Source organism: Paralichthys olivaceus, chromosome 1 (genome assembly GCF_024713975.1).
Source record: "Paralichthys olivaceus isolate ysfri-2021 chromosome 1, ASM2471397v2, whole genome shotgun sequence".
In the NCBI taxonomy this organism is placed as follows: Eukaryota; Metazoa; Chordata; class Actinopteri; order Pleuronectiformes; family Paralichthyidae; genus Paralichthys; species Paralichthys olivaceus.
The window spans coordinates 26,371,986-26,394,732 of NC_091093.1; the positions used below are offsets into that span (position 1 = coordinate 26,371,986).

General features: G+C 43.0%; 1 protein-coding gene across 7 annotated transcripts in view; it reads right to left on the bottom strand.

The window, feature by feature from the left end:
* The window catches only part of myo9aa (myosin IXAa), a 144,682-nt gene extending 122,391 nt beyond the window's left edge, over positions 1–22,291 (bottom strand). For 6 of the 7 annotated variants that reach the window (XM_069526195.1, XM_069526200.1, XM_069526210.1 and 3 more), the window contains exons 1-2: positions 22,086–22,291; positions 817–1,779 (exon numbers count right to left, since the gene is read on the bottom strand). In XM_069526195.1, coding sequence (XP_069382296.1) covers positions 817–1,692 — 876 coding nt within the window. In that variant the 5' untranslated portion in view covers positions 1,693–1,779; positions 22,086–22,291. Of the gene's footprint in view, positions 1–816; positions 1,780–21,896; positions 21,921–22,085 lie in introns of those variants that run through there. The other variant, XM_069526190.1, reaches the window with a different exon arrangement.
* Between the last annotated feature and the right edge of the window lie 456 nt (positions 22,292–22,747).

A 22,747-nucleotide genomic window follows, 5' to 3' on the forward strand; every position in this document is an offset into this window, starting at 1 on the left:
TGTGTGGTTGTAAACTTGTCAAAGACTCTTGACTGGCCTGCGTTTACGTGACAGGTCCCTGAAGAAGAAAAGAATATGAGTGGAATGTCTTGAGTGATATGAAAACAACCAGTTTCCGTCACAACCTTCAGCTGGGCCTCCACAATGTCTGCCTTCAGACAATCTTTCCACTGTGCAGGAACAAAATGGTCACAATCACAAAAAACAAGAATCTGCAACTGCGGCCACTGATAGCCTGCTGGCTGCTCGCAAATAGAGAGCTCCTCTGTGCACTGCGTAATCCCCACACAGCTGGACTGAGGGTGCAATAAACCTCTGAATGGGGGCAGACACAACTCAGGGCCGAGCATAGAGACAGTCGTGGCTAAGCAGTGTTGAGTAACTAATCATAGAAGCCATACAGAAGCAGGAATAAACACATTTAATCAGGCAAACTGCCGAAGATATGAATGCAAACAAAAAAACATTGAACGCATCAGCCCACACGTTTTGGTAACTCGAAATGCCTACTGATGTCTAGCATGGAATCATCTGCACACATCAGCCAACTCCAAACTTAAAACTGTGCCTCTGCTCTTGCCCAACCGGTTTTCCATTGAAATCAGTTATAAACACAAACTCCGGACTTAATCGCTCCAGATCAAGTCTCTGTCAATCTGTCCTTTTACTTGATTGTTTCAGGTTTCTACCGGGTCAGAACATGTTTTTGCTTTCAAGTGTCTTATGTGACTTGAGGCTGCCACACTGCAAAGTTCCATTATCAACAGAACACATACACATACATTTTTATAGAAACCAGGATTTTTTTTTTCTTACCTCGAGTACTGGTCCTGCCCCTAAGATTATCTGCTCCACTCCACTGGCAAAACCCTTCTGGCTGAGAGCAGTCAGGTGATGAATAAGGAAGTTTGTGCTCTGAGTCTTTCCAGAGCCGCTCTCCCCAGATATAACAATGCACTGATTCCTCTGTCTCTGCAGCATGGTGTGGTAAGCCACATCCGCCACAGCATAAATATGTGGCTCCAAATGTCCCAGAGTATGGTTATCATACATCTTCACGTACTTGGGGTTGTAGATGGGCAGGAACTTAAAGGGATTAATGACGATGAGGATGCTTCCGACATAGGTGTAGATTCTCTCCTGGCGGTAACGCGAGCGCAGGTTGTCCAGCAGCGAGCGCTCGTTGAGCTCCGGCAGGCGGCACAGATCTGCCTGGTCACCCTGGGATTCAGGCTGTGGCAGCAGTCCACGCTCCACCATGCACCTGCGCTCCTCTGTGACCTGCAGCCACATCTGGAGGCTGCCGCCATAGTGAATTGAACCATCCAGGTTTTTCTGTCTGAGCAGGAAGCGGTAATCCTCGCCGCCAGATAGTGAGCGGTGCTCTAATGCCACACGGGGCCAGAGCATCATCCGCTGCACAGGACAATCGCTGGGGTTCAGAATCCATTCTTCCCCACCAAACTCCTTCACCTCAGCTAGAACATAACACTTGGTGCGGTCGAGATGGAGGCGTCCGATGACATGTTCGATGGCATCAGCCGCTGTGGTGGTCTTGCGGGCACTGATCGGGCAGTAGATGGTGCCCTCGGCCAGGGCGCCTGGGTAGATGCGCACAGTGAACTCCACATTCTCGAAGCGCTGCCTCCGGCCCAGGGTGCCGATGCCACCAACGCCATCACGAGCACTCATGGCGGAGCAGGAGTTCCCATGAGCAGCAGCCCTGCACTGGCACGTCCTTCACTGGGCTGGAGGGACCACAAGTTCAAGACATCACCACTGCAAAAAGAGAAAGATGACAAGTAAGGATCTATAATCTGTTAGTTTCAGAATTTAGAACACGACTCGCTCCGGACTGCGTACAACAAAAACACACAACTCTGAAGTAACTCAACATGAATTAAAGAATAAAAACATTCCTAAAAATACAAGATCTAGCAGAAATTTAAATCTATTAATTACAGATTTATTAACACTTCAGTTAAAAAAAAAAAAGCAAATCGTCAAAATGTATTTGTTGGAATTTGGAATGGTTTTGTATTTTATCTTGAAAAATTAAAAGTCTGTATATGTGGCGATTGATTTGATCTTTTCAGTTCAAATAACTCTGATTGTAAACTGCAATGAATGAATGAATCTTCCACCATCTACTGATCTAAGGTCGAGCATTAGATAACAACACAGCTGAAATCTGACAGAACACGAAATTAGTCCGATTACGACAAGAAAAAGGCCTCATATGCGATTATGTAATCGAGTAAAGGGCCCAAATATTTTTGGGCTTGAACTCGACATGCATACTCAGAGGATGAAGGATAAGTCATGAGGATCTACAGGATTACCATTAACACACATACACAACTCCTAAGCACACACACATACACACAAACTATGAGAGTTTGTGTGTTTGTGTGTATGCCACGACCTGCAGCTGCCATCCTCTTCAGTGAACACACAATCAAGCCATTCACTCACTTTAATACACAGCGTTGTGACATCATGGGGTGAGTGGAGGCCACGGATACTGAGAGACACTTTATTGACTGAGCTACTGACGAGAACTCTGCTGCTGCTGATCCCTGATTCCTCACCGTCGACAGAATCTGCACCCGACACACCACAGTATATCTGAATGCAGCAATATACATCAGTTTTTTTTGGCCCCAGCAGATTGATATTGGCCCCTGAAGTGTCCAGTGGTAGAAATATCAATCAACCAATCGATTTTATTTGTATAGCCCATATTCACAAATCACTATTCCAGGGCTTAAGAAGAAAGAAGAGCCCTGTACATAATTTGTATGTAATCTGCGCATTGCGTCTCCAAAAGTGCAAATCAAAAAGCTTTGAAAATAAAATATGTATCCGTGTGACGTGTAGAAGACACTGCTGTTCCTGGCTGTGAGTGAACGAAGCCCCACGCTGCATTCAGAGGACAACGACCTGTGTCAGATTTAAGATACTTTCTTTGTTCAACAGAGGAGTCAAACCATAGATAGAGCATACATTGCAATAGCTGATGCATTTGTCCTTCTGCATAACCCAGAAGGCATTGCAGCCTTGTGTATCATTAGTCGGAAATGTTCAGTGCATTCCAGGAATCATTATGCGACGTGCTGTACTTTGTCTTCATGTTGTTCCAACTCTGCTTCATCTCATCGACTTTAGATACTGATTTTCAAAGCACTCAGGAATGGGCTTCAACTTGTTGCCATCAGCTGTGACGTTCTCTCAGAGGAACAGAAGGACCGCAGCACCGTGGCACTAACGTGGCACCAATTCATAAAGGTGTTGTGGCTGCTCTATAGGAATGCTAGATATTACTGGTAGTTATACAATGCAACTGCTACGACTGCCAGATCAGGGATTCTGCCGTTATTAGTCACATTTTATTCTAAATATTAATGATTATTTCTTAAATCGTCCACGAAGCTCAAATCAAAATCATAGTAATAACTCTGGATGTGTTTACGTGTGAACAGGCATCACTGAGGAGAGAGACCAACAATGGCAGGTATCAACTGACTGTCGTGAATGTATTCCAGGCCTCTGTGATTACACCGTGTGTCTCTGTGTGTGAGTGTGTGTTTTGAGCCCTGAGTTAGGGCCTGACGCCTGGAACAGATGGTCAGCTCGCTGCTTAAAGGATAGGGAGGGGAGGGGGGGGGGATTTATGGTGGAGGCAGTGTCGGACAGAGCAGGGACATGCAGACGAGCTCTCCGTTTACAATCACATGAGAATAATCAACCCACTCACATCAACTCCAGGAAACCACGACAATTCTTAGCAATCACAGCACATCATCCATTAGCAACTTTCCCTGTTACCATCTTACTTCTGTTAGATTTACAGACGAGTGCATTAACCACAGCCGGGAGTGGACCAAGGTGACATGAGGGGAATCCTGCTCAGACTGGGGGAGGGGATGACGGAGGTAAAGGTAAATGAACTGGGACAAATACATTCGTGATCAATAATAAAGGAAACGCAAAAAGATATTGCAGCGAGAGCTTCTAACAACTGACAAGTGAATTCAAATGTTCTGATCACTCTTCTCGGTTGTCTAATGTATCTGGGTTAGGTTAATGATTGATTGACAAGGAAGCACGAGAACAGAGTGACGTAAAAGTCCTCGTCTTCCTTCCAGAAACTGCTCTAATTGTTTGTTGTTGTTCAGTAAACACACTTCACCATGTTGTTAGTGTTGCTATTTAAAACCACATTTGGGCCCATATCAGGGCTCTGGATCAAGGTGTGACACATGGTGCAGTTACCCTGTGTGTGTGTGTTATACAGAGTTTTTTATCAAGGGACGCATAAAAAAACTCATCACTGTTCTTAATCAATCAAATTGTTAATAGATGATTGATCAATAATAATAAATTATTAGCAGCGATGGCTGAACCAGGTTAAGTGTATCATTAAACACCAGCTCAACATGAACAAACTGCCAAATGTGTTACTGTGACAAACTATTGTTTACACACAGACGCACGCACGCACGCACGCACGCACACACACACAGTCTATTCTAACCTTAACCACGCAGGCAGACCGCTGCATTGTAACTTTAAGAAAACAACACGAGGTCTGATGCATAAGAGCCAGAGGTTGGTGCCCTGGAGGAAGTGACAGAGCAGAAGGAGAAAACCTGCGGCGGCCTCGTCTCTGTTCTCCTGAAACCACTGAACCAGAAACAGATCTGGTTACATCACCTGAATGGGCAGCGATGAAGAATAACAGTCAGGTAACGTGACCTGGACTCTGACTTTTCCCAAGACGTGGTCGATCAGAAAAAACTCAGTCAACGACAAAACATCAACAAACAGCTGAATTTAAATTCACTTAAATTCTGGATACTTACATTTTTTTTAACTTGCAACTTGTTTGTATTTTCAGAGTCATGTTGAAACTTATCTGCACTGAAAACCAAAGTTTGAGAGGAAACTATTCCCAAACTATTTGTGTTCTTTGTGTAATGTGAACATTGTCAGAGAGATGCTTGTGTCCAGGTCCCCCCTGACAGGAAACCAAGCAGAGGTCCAACCATGTGAGTCACACTCTTCAATGGCTGCCATTGTTGCAGAGAAGTGAAGGATCAAGTTTGGTAAGCTTTCTACGATGTGAAGTCATCTTTCTGAGAGACTGTGCATGTGCGTGTGCGTGTGTGTGTGTGTGTGTGTGTGTGTGAGAGTCACTGTCATCGGGGCTTAGCTCATGTGTTCCGGCCTCATAATGTAGTGGTGGCTCTTTATTGTACCTTTAGCCGCTGGGAATGTGTATGCGTTGTACTAAGGCGTGTGCGTTGGCACTGGTCTGTGAACTCTCACATGTAGTCTGCACATTTTTGTGGGTTCATTTGTTCGCCTGCAGGCTCCGTGGTGCCAAATCTAGCTGCTGTGTTTATTAGCTACATGTCATAGGACCACACTGCTAGTTTCTCACTGTTGTGCATTTGCTTTCTATCAATTATAGAAATGAGTTTGCAATCGTGTGTTGATAAAAGCTACAGTTCACATCTTGACTGAGGCTGTTAGCTATAAACAATGCTAAAGCAGTTATTATTTTTTATTTTGGCCCCGTCTGTGAAATTATTTCCGTGAAGTTGACGCGCTTAGAGCGTTTTCACACCAAGTCTGAAACAAGGTCCTAACCAAGGCTCATTTTTACTCCTCCGCCTCTTTTTCTTCTTCTATTTTTACTGCTCAAATTTCTGCAAATGGTCAGAAACTACGAACTATCACAAGAAAATGTCTTCAACAAACCAAACCCTGGTTAAGTCCGATCTGGGCCGGGACCCTTATATTACAAAAACAGTGGCTCTTTTATGTGCTGGTCATCAGAGTTGTTGGTTGTGTTTATAATTAGTGAGGAGAGACACAGTCTGACCCTCATGTTCAGATATTAGCAGAGTCATATAAAGAAAGGTGTGTCATCTTGTATTTAATGTTTGTCACAGTCTTTTTTTAGGTTTGGACTGATATGTTATTTGTACAGGAGGTAATTTACACTCCTCGGTTTGTCTGTCAGCAACATAATGTAAATGAAAAATATTTTAACAGTATTTAATTATAGTATCTTTAGAACAACTAGAACATATTTCAAGTTCAGCTCTTTGACTTCTAGGACTGTTGTCTTAAAGAAGGTCCAGGTCATATTGGACAACACTGACAAAGCCCCTGAGCTTCTACCTTCAAGAATAAGATCATCACGTGTGAGAGACGCACTTACGATGGCAGCGCATTGCAGCACAGATAAGACAGAGAGAGAGTGACTCTGCTGAGCAGAGTGAATACCACCACACAGAAACCCATTTCCCCACTTTTAATAGGGCGGCTGCCTTCAGAAACCGGCCCAACCCCCTCCCAGCTACAGGCAGAGGAAATTACACTTCAGACATAAAACACCTACAGTAGAAGCAGTCATAAAACCAACCAAAGAAAAGGGGATGGGCACGAGCCACTAAAAACAAAACACTGACCTTTGTGAGGAATGTGTGGTTATGAGTCGTACAGTAGAAATTATGAAAGTGGAGGAAACAAAACAATACCTGCAGCATTTCCAGGAAACAACAACTGAACTTTTCAGACAGAAACAGAAAAAGCTAAATGAAAATAAGTGCAACTAAACTGTGATTTCTGCCATTTTCAGACATGGAAAACTGTTTTCGGAGTTTTCCTCCATGGCCAGAAATGTACAAGTGACAAGTTTCTAGATCTGGTGAAATGTTTGAAGAACAGGGTCCTTCTTTGAGTTTGTCTTTCATGTATGAAGAAGGCAGCAGGAGATTGTCCACGTCAGACGTCTTCACAACAACGGGAAATGTCTGTGACGTTCAGGTGAGGGCTGGTGTCTGGGTAGTGAATGCAGGAGGCAGGACATGACGTATGAAGCTTGCTGCAGTCCGCCCTCTCACTATAATCTCTCGAACATCGTTGTCTTTCCATCTTTGTCTGTGTCTTCTATGTGTATAGCAACTCTTTCTTGATCCTGAGATATTTGTTGTCTTTTTTCTTTTCTTTTTACAGTTTTTCATCTGTCGCATCTTAGAAACGCAAAGAATTTTCTCTCACATGGGCTCACGCTGACATTTTCCGTTTTACTCGGTGGCTGGCAGGAGAAGTTCCCGGAAAATAGCAGATCAAGAGACTCTGACTTTCTGTTTTCTCAAATACAGCCCATCTGGAAATTTTCAGGAAAACGAATAAAGCTTTAGTAATTGGGTGGGACACAGAATCTATGAGTTCAATGTAAGAGAGTGAAAAGTGAAGCAGCGATTTGGCCAATTTGCTCATTATTGTGTCATTTTTTACTTTTCCAAAACTGCCTGATAATCTCGCCAGGATGCAGGTTGTTACCTTAGTGTGGACGATACCTCAGACTGCAGAAGTAGTGTCACCATCTCCAGCTGCAGCTTGAGAGGAGTGGAAGGGTCACCTGATTGATGTGGACATGGACGTGCCATACGAGCACCGGCACGTTCAACAAACTCACACATACACATAATTACAGGTCATCGTTCCTCTGAGCCAAACGTATCAATGTGTAACACAACTCTGCCTCTGCAGCTTCCCACACAAATAGTTCACCGTCGGCCTGCGGGCAACTCCGCAGCTCAGCGAGAGAGAGGCCCTGACCTTGTCAAGCAAAGAGCTACAAATTCTCCTGCTCGAGCAAAAACGACCGAACTAACGCTGCGTCCTCGAAGAGACAGTAAACACAACTAAACCGCAACAGTTAATACAGTTAAATGTTTGTTTTCTGCCACAATATGACATTATTACAGAGGCCATGAGAGAGCAACACACAGCAACCGAAGAAAACACGAGCAAACACACAAGCAAAGTCAGAAAACATCAAATTGACAACAGATGTGCTGCAAAAACTCACAACAAAACCAAAGAGACAAACACGCCGCAAGTAGCTCAGCTGATGAAAGTGTTTCATAAAAAATGATGAACTTACTCATGATGTTTCTTACATTTTAGCTCATTTCCTTCAGTAACTTGATGGTTATGATGAGCAGGCTCTAGATGTTTTATTAATTAGCTCATTGTCTGTTTGTGTGTGTTTTCTGAAGTTGCCGTGCACTGAGCTCTGATTGTACAGCACAATAGCTACCTGTACTTGTTGTAGCATCACTGAACATTTTCACAGTAAAGATTAGGTACTCGCAGAACTTAACGGTTAAAGATTGTGGTTTATTCACTGGTTGAACGTCACAAAAAGTTTTTACTGTTGCAGGTTAGTTGTATAAAACTGAATTTCTAGCACTGACTGAAGTAACATTATAGTAGTGGAAATGGAAACCTGCCGAGTAAGGTGGTTCAATGTCAGAGGAATCGTAGCGAATGGGGAATCTGCAAGGTGTTTATTGTGAGTCAGCAAAGATTGTTAGACGGATTGATATAAAAGGAAATTTTGTACAATTCTGAAAAAGCCTGGTTGGATTTAAAAATCGCAGCACGAGGAAAACGGAAAGAGGCTTCAGGAGTACGATCCAGCTGGACAGCACGTTGTCAGCAGTGGTTTACCAAGCATCCCTGCGAGAAGTCTCTACGTCACCAAACCAAGACGAGCACATTACTGCTGCTGTGCCATTTTCCGCTGCGTTCCGTCCTCGTCTGTCTCTGATTTACATGATTGCATTTTGCAGATCTTTACGTTAGTGCAGTCACTTTCTGGAAAGTGTGACGGGCATTTTTGTGATTTTATGACGGTACAGTTGACTAAGCCTGGCTACTGTTGTGAAAACCAATTACTGAGCCAGATCAGCGAGGCCGTGTTAAAGTAAATGGTTGACAGAGGTTACCTTTTTTTCCTCGACCATGTGGTTAATTGACTGTAACGTGAGGATACAGCTCAGCTGCCTGTTGTTCCCTCTCCCTGTATTTAACTCACTGCTGAATGACCGTGTTTGACGCTAATTTGGGCAAATGGAAAACAAGGAGCGCAGGATGCCAACATTTTAGTCAGCGTCTTGAACAGTTTGGTTTTGGGGTTGAGTTTAAATTGCAGTTAATACGTGCTAATTCTTCCTCAAAGCTCTGATGTGTGGGCTGTGCTGACGGCTGCAGAACCTGGACTCTTTTCTGGGGGAATGACAGAAACAGTAGATCTGCCAACACAGGAAATATTTTCTCTGAGCAGCGTCTTTGTGATTGTAGTGTCTGAAAGTAGCTCTACATCTGAAGAGGAGTCGCAGAAGAAACAGTTTAGTTCTCTTTTAAATATTTCCTGATATTTAACAACCAAGCTTTAGTTGTCAATCACAAGGATTCACATAACGGTAAATCTTGAAATCAGCTATAAATCAGATTCTTTCTTTTCAATAATCCACCTCAGCGACTTCACTTTACAGCAGCAGTTCTCTCATGCAGAGGTTCCCAAACTTTTCAGCCCGTGACCCTCAAAATAACAGTGTCAGAGACTCATGACCCCCATTACTCCAAAAATTCACCAAGTGCAAATGTTGCAATGTTACGTGGGGCTGTAAACTGATCTGTGTATTGACAGATACCCAACAGTGAAGATCTCAGATTGGGGATAGGGTGTGTAGAGTGTAGAGACCCAACCTGAGCTTGTTGGGCTGGGTTTGGTCCTGTTATGTTGGCTGGGTTAACCTACTAGAGAGCCAACAACACAGTCAGAGCAGTATTACCTCCAATAAATACCTTAATATCTAGTTCAGCCTGATTTACCACTCATGTCATCAGAGTCCCAGTGACCTTCATGGAGATAAACAGTTTCCCTCCTAATTTAACTTTTCAATTAAGGCCCAGAAGGAAGGCTCCGTTTTTCTCATGCACCAACAGTAACATGTTTTCTGGGCCGGCGGTAAAACGCAGCATAGCATACGTTCTTTTTTCATTTTTGCATGTTGTGCACTCACTCGGCTCTCACGTCTTTCTGTCTCTGTAACTAATGACTAGTGTACTGCTAATGACTAGGAAGTGGTGACTGGGGTGTGGAACGTGAGCTGTGACCGATATATTCAGAGGTACGGCAGGAGGGAGAAGAGGCGGAGCAGACTCAGAGATGGAGAGAGTGAATGGAGAAAAAAGGAGGGCATTTCAGAGACGGAAACGGACCAAGAGAGAGCGAAGAGGATGTCGGTTTCCTGAAATCTGAGCTGTGGGAAAATGGAGAGTGAGAGCGAAAGATAGGAAGGGGTGAGAAATTAAAGAAATTCGACAGAGCCGACATCCCACCTTGAACTTATTGTTGACAAAGTTCAATAGTTTGTCGAACAGCCGGTTTAGTCCACGATTTCAGCAACAATTTGTTCTGTGATATTAATGTTGTCCCAATTATCTGAGAAACTAGGAAACTGTTTTCTGCTCATATTTAGTTGCAGCAGTTAAACAATTAATAACCATAACGAATAATGAAAGTCCTCATTCAAATCAAAGTTACATTATGATCAACTGGATGCCGAATGCAACAACAACTTGTCTTGTCCTTTACATTATTATTTGTTTGCTTCCATTAAGGTCCCTGTGGCATTTTAGACATAGAAGTCTGTAGAAACCTTCAGGAAATTCAGGGAATCACGTTTAAAGCTCCTTAACCAAAATAAACTAAGAAATAATTTAGATGAAACAAAAGAAAAGAAAGAGCAGAGGGATCAATCCATTAATAAACCACAACTTCTTAGCACAAGCATGTTATCGAGACATCTGAGTCTGTGAGGCCAGAGCCGGGCTGGAACGCGTCCACACTGTAATCACTGTCCACACGGTAATTAAAAATGACTGAAGGCCCCTTAGGCCCGTCTGTGCACACAGCAGAGGATAACTGTGGCTACTCATTCTGAATGAAGCGCTGCACCTACACCAACACCCTCCACATTCCACCGGCCGAACTCCAACAGGTGACACAAGCAACACGAGAATATGACACTGGAAGAAATGCCATGTGTGTTTGCTAAATTAAGAGCCTTCGCTGCCAAGGAACTATTATTGTTGTTGCCTGAAGTGGACGGCAGAGAGAGTGGAGGGAGCCGGCAGAGGAAGGAAATGAATACAGGGAACGGTCACCACTGTAAAGACGGAGCGCTGCATGCTAATATGTGCTGTGATATGTACAATCTGTAGCTTCTGTGCCTTTAACTTATTGTGTCCCTGAGTTTGACATCACAGGCCTCCTGAGAAAACAACAGTGCATCAACGTTGTTAATTAACTTCATGTTTGGACAAAAAAAAACAACAATTCCAAAGTGCGAGGTTAAATCAGAGGCTTGTAAATGACTGTTGGATTAGTTTTAATAGACCCTCATAAAAAGAGAGGCCAGAAGGAATGGAAACATGGTCGCTCCCACACACACACAAACACCTTTTATGTGAGTGGTGACAAGCAATTGCCATGTCACGTTTGTCCTGCAAGAATTAATGGTGACCTTCAGACTCTGCCACAGGCCGCTGACAGGACCTGATATTTTAAAAAATGCAGCCTTGAATGAAAGAGCAACAGAAACAATGGGAGTAAACAGCACCACTCCTCTGTTGTTGCCGCGGAGAGTTCCACTTCCTGTGTCCACTCCCAGGACAACGACAGCAGCTCTGGGTGAGACGGGAAGTGCAGCTCCACGGGGCTTCGACATAACAACACCGTAACCTCACCGTCATAGGACTGTTGATGGATTTCTAGTTCACCTTCAGCAAAAACTGCTCCTATTACTTTTATCATTTTTAGGTTCTTAATTAAAATAATACCAGTAGCATCATTTGTCGACATTAAAAACATCCAAAAACCCAAAAAACAACACAAGGCTGTTGTGACAGAGACACAAAGACCAGGTATTTTACACTCAGCACTAAAAGAAGAAGGCTCTCCGCAATGCAACACAACCAGTCATGTGACATTTCGGACAGTCACAGACGGTCACACAGTGGGAACTGGAGTGACTGTGATGCCGACTCCACAGCATGAAGAACGCGTTCCACTGATGCTCTTTGTTAGAACCTGCATGTCTAGTTCCAGAGCTGCCCTCCAAAAATGTCCACTATCACAACAGAAACAATCAAATCAAATATTATCCGGCTGCTGAAGGATTCATGAGATTATACATTTTAGTATCAGTGGAAAACTTCCTATTCTATTCCCACGAGGACATTTTACAGACATTTAACATATTGCTGGCAGGAAAAGTTCCAAGTTCCAGAGCAACTGACTCGGACATTTGCGTTCTCACGTACAGCCCCTCTGGAGATTTTCAGGAAAATGTTCGGACGTCAGCACACGTCTGAAAGCAGCTTTTCATTCAACCATCTATATGAGTTCTCTTGTTTCTTGACAAAGGAAAACATCTGCATGAAGATATGTATTGACCCAAAGTGCAGTTCAGCCAAAGTCATAAAACTAGAGAAGTGTGAGCTAATGCTTTAATGACCCACTGGTATCAGAAGCCAGTGCGGTTTTCAAGGAAACAACGTGATTACATGTGATAATTAAAGCAATCAGAGCATTTTCCTGTAAAATCTAAGAAGCATTCAAGAAGGAACATTTACACATTTTCCTACACACTCCACAAACTTCAGTGCATTTCATGGGGCATTGTGAGAGCAGTTTCCTCAACAGGCCCTGCCACGTTCCCCTTTACTCCATACATTGTAATTACCTGAATTATAGTCTCATTAAGCTACTGTAAGAGGAGAAAATAGTTTGTACTGTATGACGGCTGAGTCTAAAACAAGGCCCTTGCTCTTGAACTGACCTCACATTTACATTTTATTGTTTTAGAGAGTGGAAAAATGTTTTCCCCCTTTCAGACTCCATTCTCGCTCTGGAAATATCAATATGACGCTGCACAGGCTACATTTGGCTGATGGAGTAGGAAAAGTGCACCACCCCGCAGTAAAAGAGGCGAACAAATGGAAGCAACATCAACAGATACTGCGTTTACACATAAAGTCTTTAGGGTAAGCGCTCTGTGGGAAATCAGATGTAGAAAATCTATATGTTCAACACATAAATCCTGCTGCTGAAATTTGTCAACAGCACATCAACACCGGCATCAGCCCTCATCATCACAAACTCTCGAATCTTATTGTCTTTCCTTGTTGACATCTTTATCTGTGTATTCTGTGTGTATGGCTCCTCTTTTTCAGCCTGAGATATTTGTTTTTTTAACGTCCCTCTCAAGTTTGAGTCCTCAGCAAATGGACCATGCCCTCAAAATGTACTTGGCAGCAGGCGACGAGGTGTTATCAAAACAGCAGAAGCAGCAGAGGTTGAGGAGACAAAAGAAGAGGAGGAAGGAGTTGAGGAGAAAGACGGTGAGGGACGAGGAGGTATCATTGACCTGGATTAAGCACACTCCATTTCTCCCTCAGAAAGAGAGTCTGTTAGGCCAAACGGACCCATTCACCCGCCCCTGGCCTGGGGGAAGCCAGCGCTGAGGAGCAGCCAGGACACCGACACGTTTCCTCTAGAAATGTTCAGCAAGTAAAATACAACTTTCCAGAGAGGCTGCGCTCAAAACTGTTGGACTTGAACGCACATTTTACACATAGACACAGAGGAATGGTTAACAGGAAGCATCCGCACACACAAACGCACACCCAGGGTACGAGAGGCTGCGAATGCCAAAAGGACTCATCTCGTCTTTCATAGCTGAGCGGAGATGAGCAGTAATGACTGTAACTACTCACACTACTCACACAGCTTAGTGCCAAGATGCCTCCAACCTCACAGTGATGAGCACACATGTCCTCTAATGTGCGCAATGAGATGAACACTGTTTCCTACTTTGGATACCTGTGAGCAAGTCAAGCTAACAGACATAAACCACGGTTTCTGCAGGTTCCCAAAAGTTACATTTAAGACCATGATGAAAATAATAAAATACATATTTCAAGTCTAGACAAAGAACCAAAGAAATTAAGGAAAATGGGATTTTGTAGTTTTGCTTGATACAATTTTCCCAAAAACACATTTAGAAGCGGGGAGGTAGCATTTGATGATCCAATCAAAGGTCCAAAAATATGTCAAAATCATATTCAAGGAAAGAACTCATTTATTTTACAAGCAGCATAAACACCTGAAAAGACACCGAGTTTTAATCTAAATGTGACCGACATGAACTCATCATCTTCATGGACAATTAACTGCAGTAGATCTGATTAAATCAGCTGCCAGGATTTCTTTTGTGATGCGCTGCATAATGACACAGGGAGGTTTTCTTCCCTGAGGGCGTTCAACACCTACACTCACATCACCATGAATTATGGAGCATGAGTGGGCACCATATGATCAAAAGCAAATGTGACAATGTAATATATCAGATGTTGCAGATGCAAAAGTATAATTATGGACTTGGTTGCAAGTCAGTATGTATATTATGTTTTCAGACTCAACGCCCAGCAAATGAAACAAACCCACCGCATGAAAACAGACTGACATCCTACAGTTCATAGTGTCGGTGAATCCTGGCTGTTCAAATGTAAATCATGACAAAGAGAATTTCAAGGTACTGAAAAAAAGTCTGCAAATTCATGGTTCATAACATACTTTATAAAAATGGTTTGACTGAACTTTTAATAACGTGGTTTTTTAAGAAAATCATATTTTAAATGTCTTTTAAAATGGTTATTGTTGAGATTATTTGGAAACTGAGAGAAATAAAGTAATTGATTTGAGAATCTATTTCAAATCCAAATCACAAACAGGACAGCGAACAGTGTGCGCTTTCACCGACTGATAGTAATGACAGGTCACTGCGTCCAACCCGGGTTCTGAAAGTTAAGCATAATTTTAAGCACATCTGTTTAGCGTATTAGGAAAAAACATGACCTGTAATTACAGGGCAGTGTTACAGAGGCTCTCGCTGTCTCTTCTGAGGACGGGGGACAACTGCTGTCTCGCTGCCTGCAGCAGACCGCAGCCTTTTTGAAATCTGAGCCTGGTGGTGTAGTCAAAGCCGCAGTCGACAGAGAGAGAGACAGCGAGAGCTGCAGCGTCATGATAACGCAGGTTTGGTTGCAGGCTTCAAGGAGATGAGGGTTAGACTCAAGTGAGACTAAGAGTTTTCACAAACTAAACTTTAGGTTTAGTTTGATTTTCCAGAAAGCCTTCTGACAACCCCACACAGCATGCATGGCCTTGTTTTATTTTGCAGAGTTTCTAGTGTACGTGTGGAGAACAACAAAAACCATGACCAAGACAGATAAGAGTTAGTAGACATGAAAGAACAAGCATTAAGCCTCTTGCATGGTATATATTTTTTCATATATATATATATATATATTTACACACAAAAACAGATGCACACAAAAATGTGGATCTAGGAATATGAGGGAAGACTCAGGAGATTAGACAATAACACTAACTTTCAGTAATTTACATCCGCAACATTCAAGACGTTTTTACCATCCTCAGCAGGCAGGCAGACCTCAGTAGAACTCCTGCCCTCTATGTAACTGTTCACTGGGCAATCGGTTCATGCAAAGGTTCATCGTCCTGACACTCACCCCCCCCCCCCCCTGCCACATGCACATCCACATTTTAAAAAGGCATGCACTTATTTCATCGAACGAGTCCAAGTATCAACAGAGAATTAGCATCAAGAATTAAACTACTGAGTCCAATCTTAGAACAATACCTCATTCTCACAGCTGAAAAGGTCAGAACACTCCAACCCTCCATCTGAGCCCTGATTCAGCTCATACTGGCTCAGACGCTCCATTTTCAAATCCATTTGATTCTATTTTCGTAGCTCATCTGCTCTGTGGTGCACGTTAGTGAGCACGGCACGCAGAGCAGGAACATTTGCTAACATGAGACAGCTTCACTTCTTAGTAGGCTCTCTCTTTGACTTTGGAGAGACAATAGAGACCCTCTAATCCTCTCCAGGGTTTCTGACCATAATCGTTCAACCATGGTGGTTTTACTCATGTACTGCAACCTTGAACTTATCTGGACATGACCCGCAGGAGCTTTTTGTGCAAAACCAAATGTCCAAATCAGCTGGACCAGATATTAGGGCTTTACCCTGCCAGTCCCTTAGCACAAAGTCTGTGAAACGTCCCATTGAGCCAGTCTGTGAAAAGAGCAAGTCCATTGTCCAGCCTCCCAGGCACCACCTCTCATCTAAAACAGTTGATGAGAACACGTCAGATATGGACGGTCTCCTGTTGGGTGCTACATGTGTGAAAGGGAAACTCCACATTGTCCTGAGTTCACAAAGAAAGATTAAGTCACTGCACTTACTGTCCGATCTGGAACACATCAGCGAGTGTTATTAGGATGAAAGTAAAAGAACGGGGACATCAGACTCTTTTTGGGGCTCCACTTCTGACCAGAGGTCCACAGTTAATGGTTAGACCTCTTCAAGTAGCCTATATCATCTGGTTTACTGATAACTCCTGTAAATTACACAGGAGAAGTATGCCAACTATCAGCTGCCCCTTATCGCAGCCTGTGTGTTGTCAGTTACAAGCAACCATCTCCGCTCTCCCTCCCCTCTTGCCTCGTTCTGACAGTGCACAGACTACTGTAAACTGACAGAATCTCACAGATAACGGCAGTGTAGAGACACAACTCTTAACTTTCTCTTTTCCTGTTCTCTTGACTTGATCTCCGGAAATAAACTAGACCATCGCTCCGTAGAAGGGAAACCTGCGCCAAGGCCGAAAAATCCCAAGTAAATTCAATCAAACTGCACCAAATAAAACACACACACTCATAGATATCAGTCCCCTGAATGTCTTTCATCAAGAACCATGAATGTTTTCACCACTTTGTTCACGTTAATGTCAATATTTAATGGGTTCTTTCTTGGCCCATTTTTCTGACAAGTTTCGTGGAAATCTCATCAGTAGTTTTTGTGTGATCCTCTACCAACCAACGAACAAATGAAATCAATACATTTCCTAATTTCCGTGAGGTTCAATATTTCAAGTTGAAAAGAAACAATCACACAACGTAAAGAATTGGAGGCAAAACATCCATATAAGTATTTAAACATTTCCCGGTGCTACGACATTCGTGAAGGCTTCAACAAGACTTTCGACTGATGGTTAAAGTAGTTTCATGGCTGCACTGCTCTGCAAACGGACAGTATTGTGTACCATTACACAACAGCACATGCCTGAGGATTAACCGTCGGCCCTGTCCTGTCTGTACCATGAGGCTGCAGGGGGCCAGTAGCTATTGTCACAGCTGTGACACACGAAAATTCAGCATATAACAACTTTAGTTTCTAGCTCTGTGCTGCCAAAACCCAGAAGTAACATGGCCACTGAAAACTGCAGAGTTCTGTCCCTGAACCTGTGACACCATGGATAGGTTTTACTGTAAGTCTTACCTCTTACACTGATTAGCAGTTCATTTGTGATCATCAAGGCCACCAACCATTCACTTCAAAGCACTAAAAGACAAACTAGGAGGCAAGTGAGCATCTAACATCATCATTCAATCAATCATCCTTTTGAATCATGGAAAGCCAATATTAAGCAGAGACTATTTATGACAAAGAAATAATTTCAGCAACAAAAGAACTAAACACACACTTTTCTTTCCTAACTAAAAACCTTCAAGGATGGAATGTAATTTAATACAAGCTGAGCTTCCAAACAGATCCGTATTGTTTGTTGACTCTGTTTCTTGACATTTTGAAGGATTAATTAAAAAGAACAAGTTAAGCTCATTTCAAATAAACAAAATTGCAAAGAACAACACAATGCACTTTCTTCTTTCCATCTCACTCCATCTACTGTTAGCACCAGTGAGTTAATGAGGGGAAATGCAAAACGAAGGGAAGCTGAGCCTTTGAGGCCAAAGCCTCCCTCATATAATGGCCTACTAAAGAATGGGGAGCTTTGTTCAGTGCAACACAAGCAGGTTCCTCTTTATTGACTTCATGTGCATGCCAATCATTTACGCCATACAATCCTGCGACCACAACACATTTCGGGACATCCCGATCATGTGTATTTCCAACACGTGACTCGTGTTCCCCCAAAAACACAAGCAGCGATTCAGTTCACCAGGTGACACCTCCAGGGGCTGATGATGGGGTCATTCCCATTTTCAGATTATGGTAGAGACTGTAGGATGGATGCTCTCAGGCGTTGTTGTGGATGTGCAAAGAACTAGTCACAACATGGAGGATTGATAACCTAATCATCTGGAGAACAAAATAGCCTGTTTGAGGAGTCGCTGCACTTTTCAAAAACTCTGTTTTTAAAGAACAATGAGATGAAATCTGGGATAAATGTTGTGACCTTATTCCCATAGCTGGAATTCTACAGAAACCGATGAAGTGGTAGTATAATGTATGTAGGTCAGTGTGGTGAACTTTAGGCAGTGAATGACACAACATGGAAACCTGCTTTTTTACCGCGTACTTTCCTGTTTTTTCACTAATAAACAACCAAAAATGTAAAGCTGATATTTTGTTGTTCAGACTTTTGGAGTCACACAGTCACAAATAAGTATTACACTTATAAAAGAACGTTGGGTTAAATATATTATGTTGTTTTACTGCTGATATATATTTTATGCCAGAGGTTTTTGTCAAATTTACTAGACATGTACGAGGGCATGTAAGTGAAACGATCTTTATCAACCTAACAAAGGTTGAAACTAAAGTTATGAAACAGAGAGTGGTTGTAAAACAATGAGGATTCTTGCTAAATCTCAGTCATGTTTGCATTACAACCACCATCTTTACTAGTGACTGATTAACAGCACATTTAATGTCATTTCAGTGTGAATCAGAAATGAATCAGTGTGAACTCAAGGACACAAGGAGCGAGAGGCCACACAGGTCTGCAACCAAAACCTAAATTAATTGTTTCTCTTAAGTAGTTTTCAGAAACGCTGACATTTTCTGGATTTTCCAAAGGGGCTGTAGGTGAGAACGAAAATGTCCAAGTCAGGTGCTCTGAGTAACTTTTCCTGCAGCCCCGGAAAATGTCAGAGTGAGTCCATGTGAGTATACAGCAGGAAAATGTGAAAATGAGTTGATGTCTAACACATGATGGATGAAACTGGAAGAATCCAAATATCTCAGGATGAAGGAGAGGTGACTCAAATGAAGGAGATGCCTGCATGTAAACAAAAACATGTGAATTCTGCGGCCTCCTGCACGCTTCACCCAGGCTCCGCCCCTCGACTGAATGTTCGTCTGACCCCAAAAGTCTCCTGCTGCGTTCTTCACATGTGAAAGATGAACTGTGCAAAATGTCCAGACCCATTTTTCCAGACATTTTTCCCGAGCTCAAAACAGTGCCTGAATAGCACATTATGTAGCTGTGAGAACGAACTGCAGAAAATTAGCTTTTGTTTTTGTGATTTCATGACATGTGCACCTTCTTCCAAATGTGTTATGTAAAATGTTTTGTCTTATTCAAACCCTGGAAACCTTTATGTAACCACATCTGTACGAATTAGCTCCTGCAACGACTCAAACTGAAGCTCTCAGGTGGTGTCGGTGAGATTCTCCCAAAACAGACTGATACAAACTGAGGCCAGTTTTTTTTTTTCTCCTTCTTCTTAGAAACAGCAGACACGGGGCCTGTGGGGTGTCAGATGTCGACGGGGACCAGTTGCTGGAGTCTCAGCCTCGGCCGCCTCTCATGCTACAGCAGCTGTGTCTTCTCAGACCTCACATTCCTGCAGGACAGGCCCACTTTACTCTCATCACCTGTGTCGATCTGAGGCAGGACGAGTTCTCAGGGGAAACTTCACAGCTACTATGAACCGGATATAAAACAATGAAATGATGTTTCAAAAACAAGTCAGCTAGGATAAACCTCTGAGGCCATATTATCTATTTTCAGTATGTGTTGTACAATGGGCAGTGTGCAATGTGCTGGTTAATAACAGTATATGTGTGTATATGCAAACAGTCTATGCATAAGCATGTCCCTGCTTTTTTTTTTATTTTTTTTTTTTTTACAGCAGATAGTGTATGTAGTACTTAGATAAGATAAAGTCAATCTAATCTTATCTCAAACGTTGCCACAGCCCCACGATATGAAGACGTTTAGCTCTGACAACCACAGAAATCCTGTTCTACAAAATACAGTGAGATGAACGGCGGGGGGTTGAATCAAGTTATGACCCTCTGCTGAAAGTGGATCCACATACATTTTAAGGACAAAAGTATTGGGACACACCTCTTAATCATTGAATTCAGGTGTTTCTTTCAGTGCCATTGACCACTTAGCTCCAGTAAAGGGAAATGTTCATGCTTCAGCTCACCAAGACATTTCGGACAATTCTACAGTTTGGGAAAGACCCTTTGCTGTTCCTGCATGACTCGGCCCCAGCACACAAAGCCAGGTCCACAAAGGCACGGTTGGGTGAGTTTGGTGTGGAACAACTTGACTAAGAGCCCTGACCTCAACCCCATCAGACCCTCTCATTCAACATCATAGTCTGACCTCACAAATGCTCCTGTGGATGAATGGGCGAAATCTCCCACGGACACAAATCTTGCAGAAAGCCTTCCAAGATGAGCGGAGGCTGTTCTAGCTGCAAAGAGGAAACCGAGTCCATCATCGTATCCACAGGATATGTAAGAAACAAGATGGAACCTCTGACCCGACACTAGAAAATGCTGAATACTGGCCACACTAAATGTTTTTACGCTGGAAGGTTGTGTTAGCATTACAAACCAGAACTTGTACAGGGCGACTGCCGCTCAAGAGGAACAGTGGGTCAATCACTAAACAGAAGGTTGGTGGTTTGATCCCTGGCTCCCCCAGTAGGCATGCCAAAGTGTTCATGGGCAAGATACTCCTTGTAGCATACATTAGCGCTGTATGAAAGGGTGACTTTATAAAATAAAGATAATCAGCAAGTAAAACAAGCTACAGTGTCGATAAACCCACACAATATTTCGGCCTCTGAAGAAAATGCTGAACCGCCACAGCAGATAAAATAAAAATCCATAAAGCTACATGCAACACAGAAGAAGCAGGACGTCGAGTGTCGTAAAACGCCGTCTCTCGGTTCGCTGACTGAGTCGTACATACGCCCCATGATTCAGCAGCTTCTTCACCCCATTAGACCTCCCTGTTCAATTACAGCTGCTCTGCAGTCTGCACTGCTCTCACTGCATCACAGTCTGACCTTCACTAAATAATACATGGAAACATTTATCCCACTTTACTGCGGCCACACACTCAGACCAGCACATCCCTTCCTCCCATTAGAGAAATAACTTTTTATTTATACCGCATCCTCTTACACATGCGCCGATGCTGTTCTGTCTGCTTTCTGTTTGTTTGCTTTCATGCACAACCGCAGCATTTAAGATGAATATCAATCTCTTGGTGAAATCTGACAAACTGACATCATGCAGTTAGGATTTCAACGGCAAATAAAATCATGCAAGTGTGTTGGTAAGCTGTGACCTGTTTAACTTACTTGATAATCAACCATGTGCAAGTTTCAGCTTCTCTGCAGTTTAGGATTTGCTGCTTGTTTTTCATTATGTGCATGTAAATAAAATGTTTTTGGGTTCTGTGTAGTTGGTTGAATAAATCAAGCTAATTAAGGACCTCACTTAGGATTTTAGGAACATTTGAATTACTATTTAAAATGTTTCCTATTAAATTAACATAGAAAACTTACAGTATCAGGAACAATAACCAACAACAGGTCTAACATTGGTACAATATTATAATATCAATATACACGATCTAATGAAATAAAGAAAATAATCAAACTGTTATATTTTTCAACAGAACTGGGGTTCTTCAGTTTCATATTTCACATGAGGACAGCTTCAGATGACTTTAGATGGCATGTCACTGAGCAGCGAACTTTGCAAACACACACACACACACACAGACACAGACACAGACACACACACACACACACACACACAGACACACACCTCTGCCAGTCCTTCAGCAGAAGCAGCAGCTGAGCTCGTACACACCTTAAAAGCGTGGCGACAGTTCACGGTGTTGTAAGTGAGCAGCAGATTAACAGAACAGGTTCGTTGCAGAGACTGAAGTGATTCGTGGACTCAGCAGCTGAATCCAGAGCCACATCCCGCACTCTCTCTCTCTCTGCGGGGCAGCACCGCACCGAGCTGCGGGTCCTCTACGACATCACACGCTCTTACCTCCAGACTGTGACCGCTGAAGTCAGCTCAGAGTGGGGCTCAAGTTTCCCGTGTCTCGGTGTGTGGATGTGTTGCAGAGGCTCCACAGCTTCTCCTGTTTAATTCCCACTGAGTTTCCTCTCGTGCTCTCTCTGAACTCTCAGTCGATGTTCAGCTCGGGAACTCGCGCATTTCTGTGGAGATACATCCGTGTGTGTGTGTGTGTGAGAGAGAGAGAGAGTGTGTGTGTGTATGTATGAGTGAGTGTGTGTGTGTGTGTGTGAACTCGGTCCCTTGAAAACTCTTCGCTTCGTTAATCAGTGCGGCCACGCTCGGGCGCGCCACTGTGCGCGTTCACGCTGGCTCCTGGGAGGGGAGAGGATCGAGAGAGGGAGGAGCTGAGGGAGAGGATGTGCACACGCACACGCACACACACACACAGTGACGACATTTTACTAGAAGTCAAATCTGTATCTAAAGCACAAAATTATTATTATTATATTATATATCATTGTTGTTGTTATTATTATTATATGATGCATACACTTCACGCCACACGTTTCTACATCATCACCATTTATAGAACTACATTATTATGATTATTATTAGTATTATTACATGATCTACACACTTCACACCAAACGTTTCCACACCATCATCCTTTATCATATAACTGAAATCAG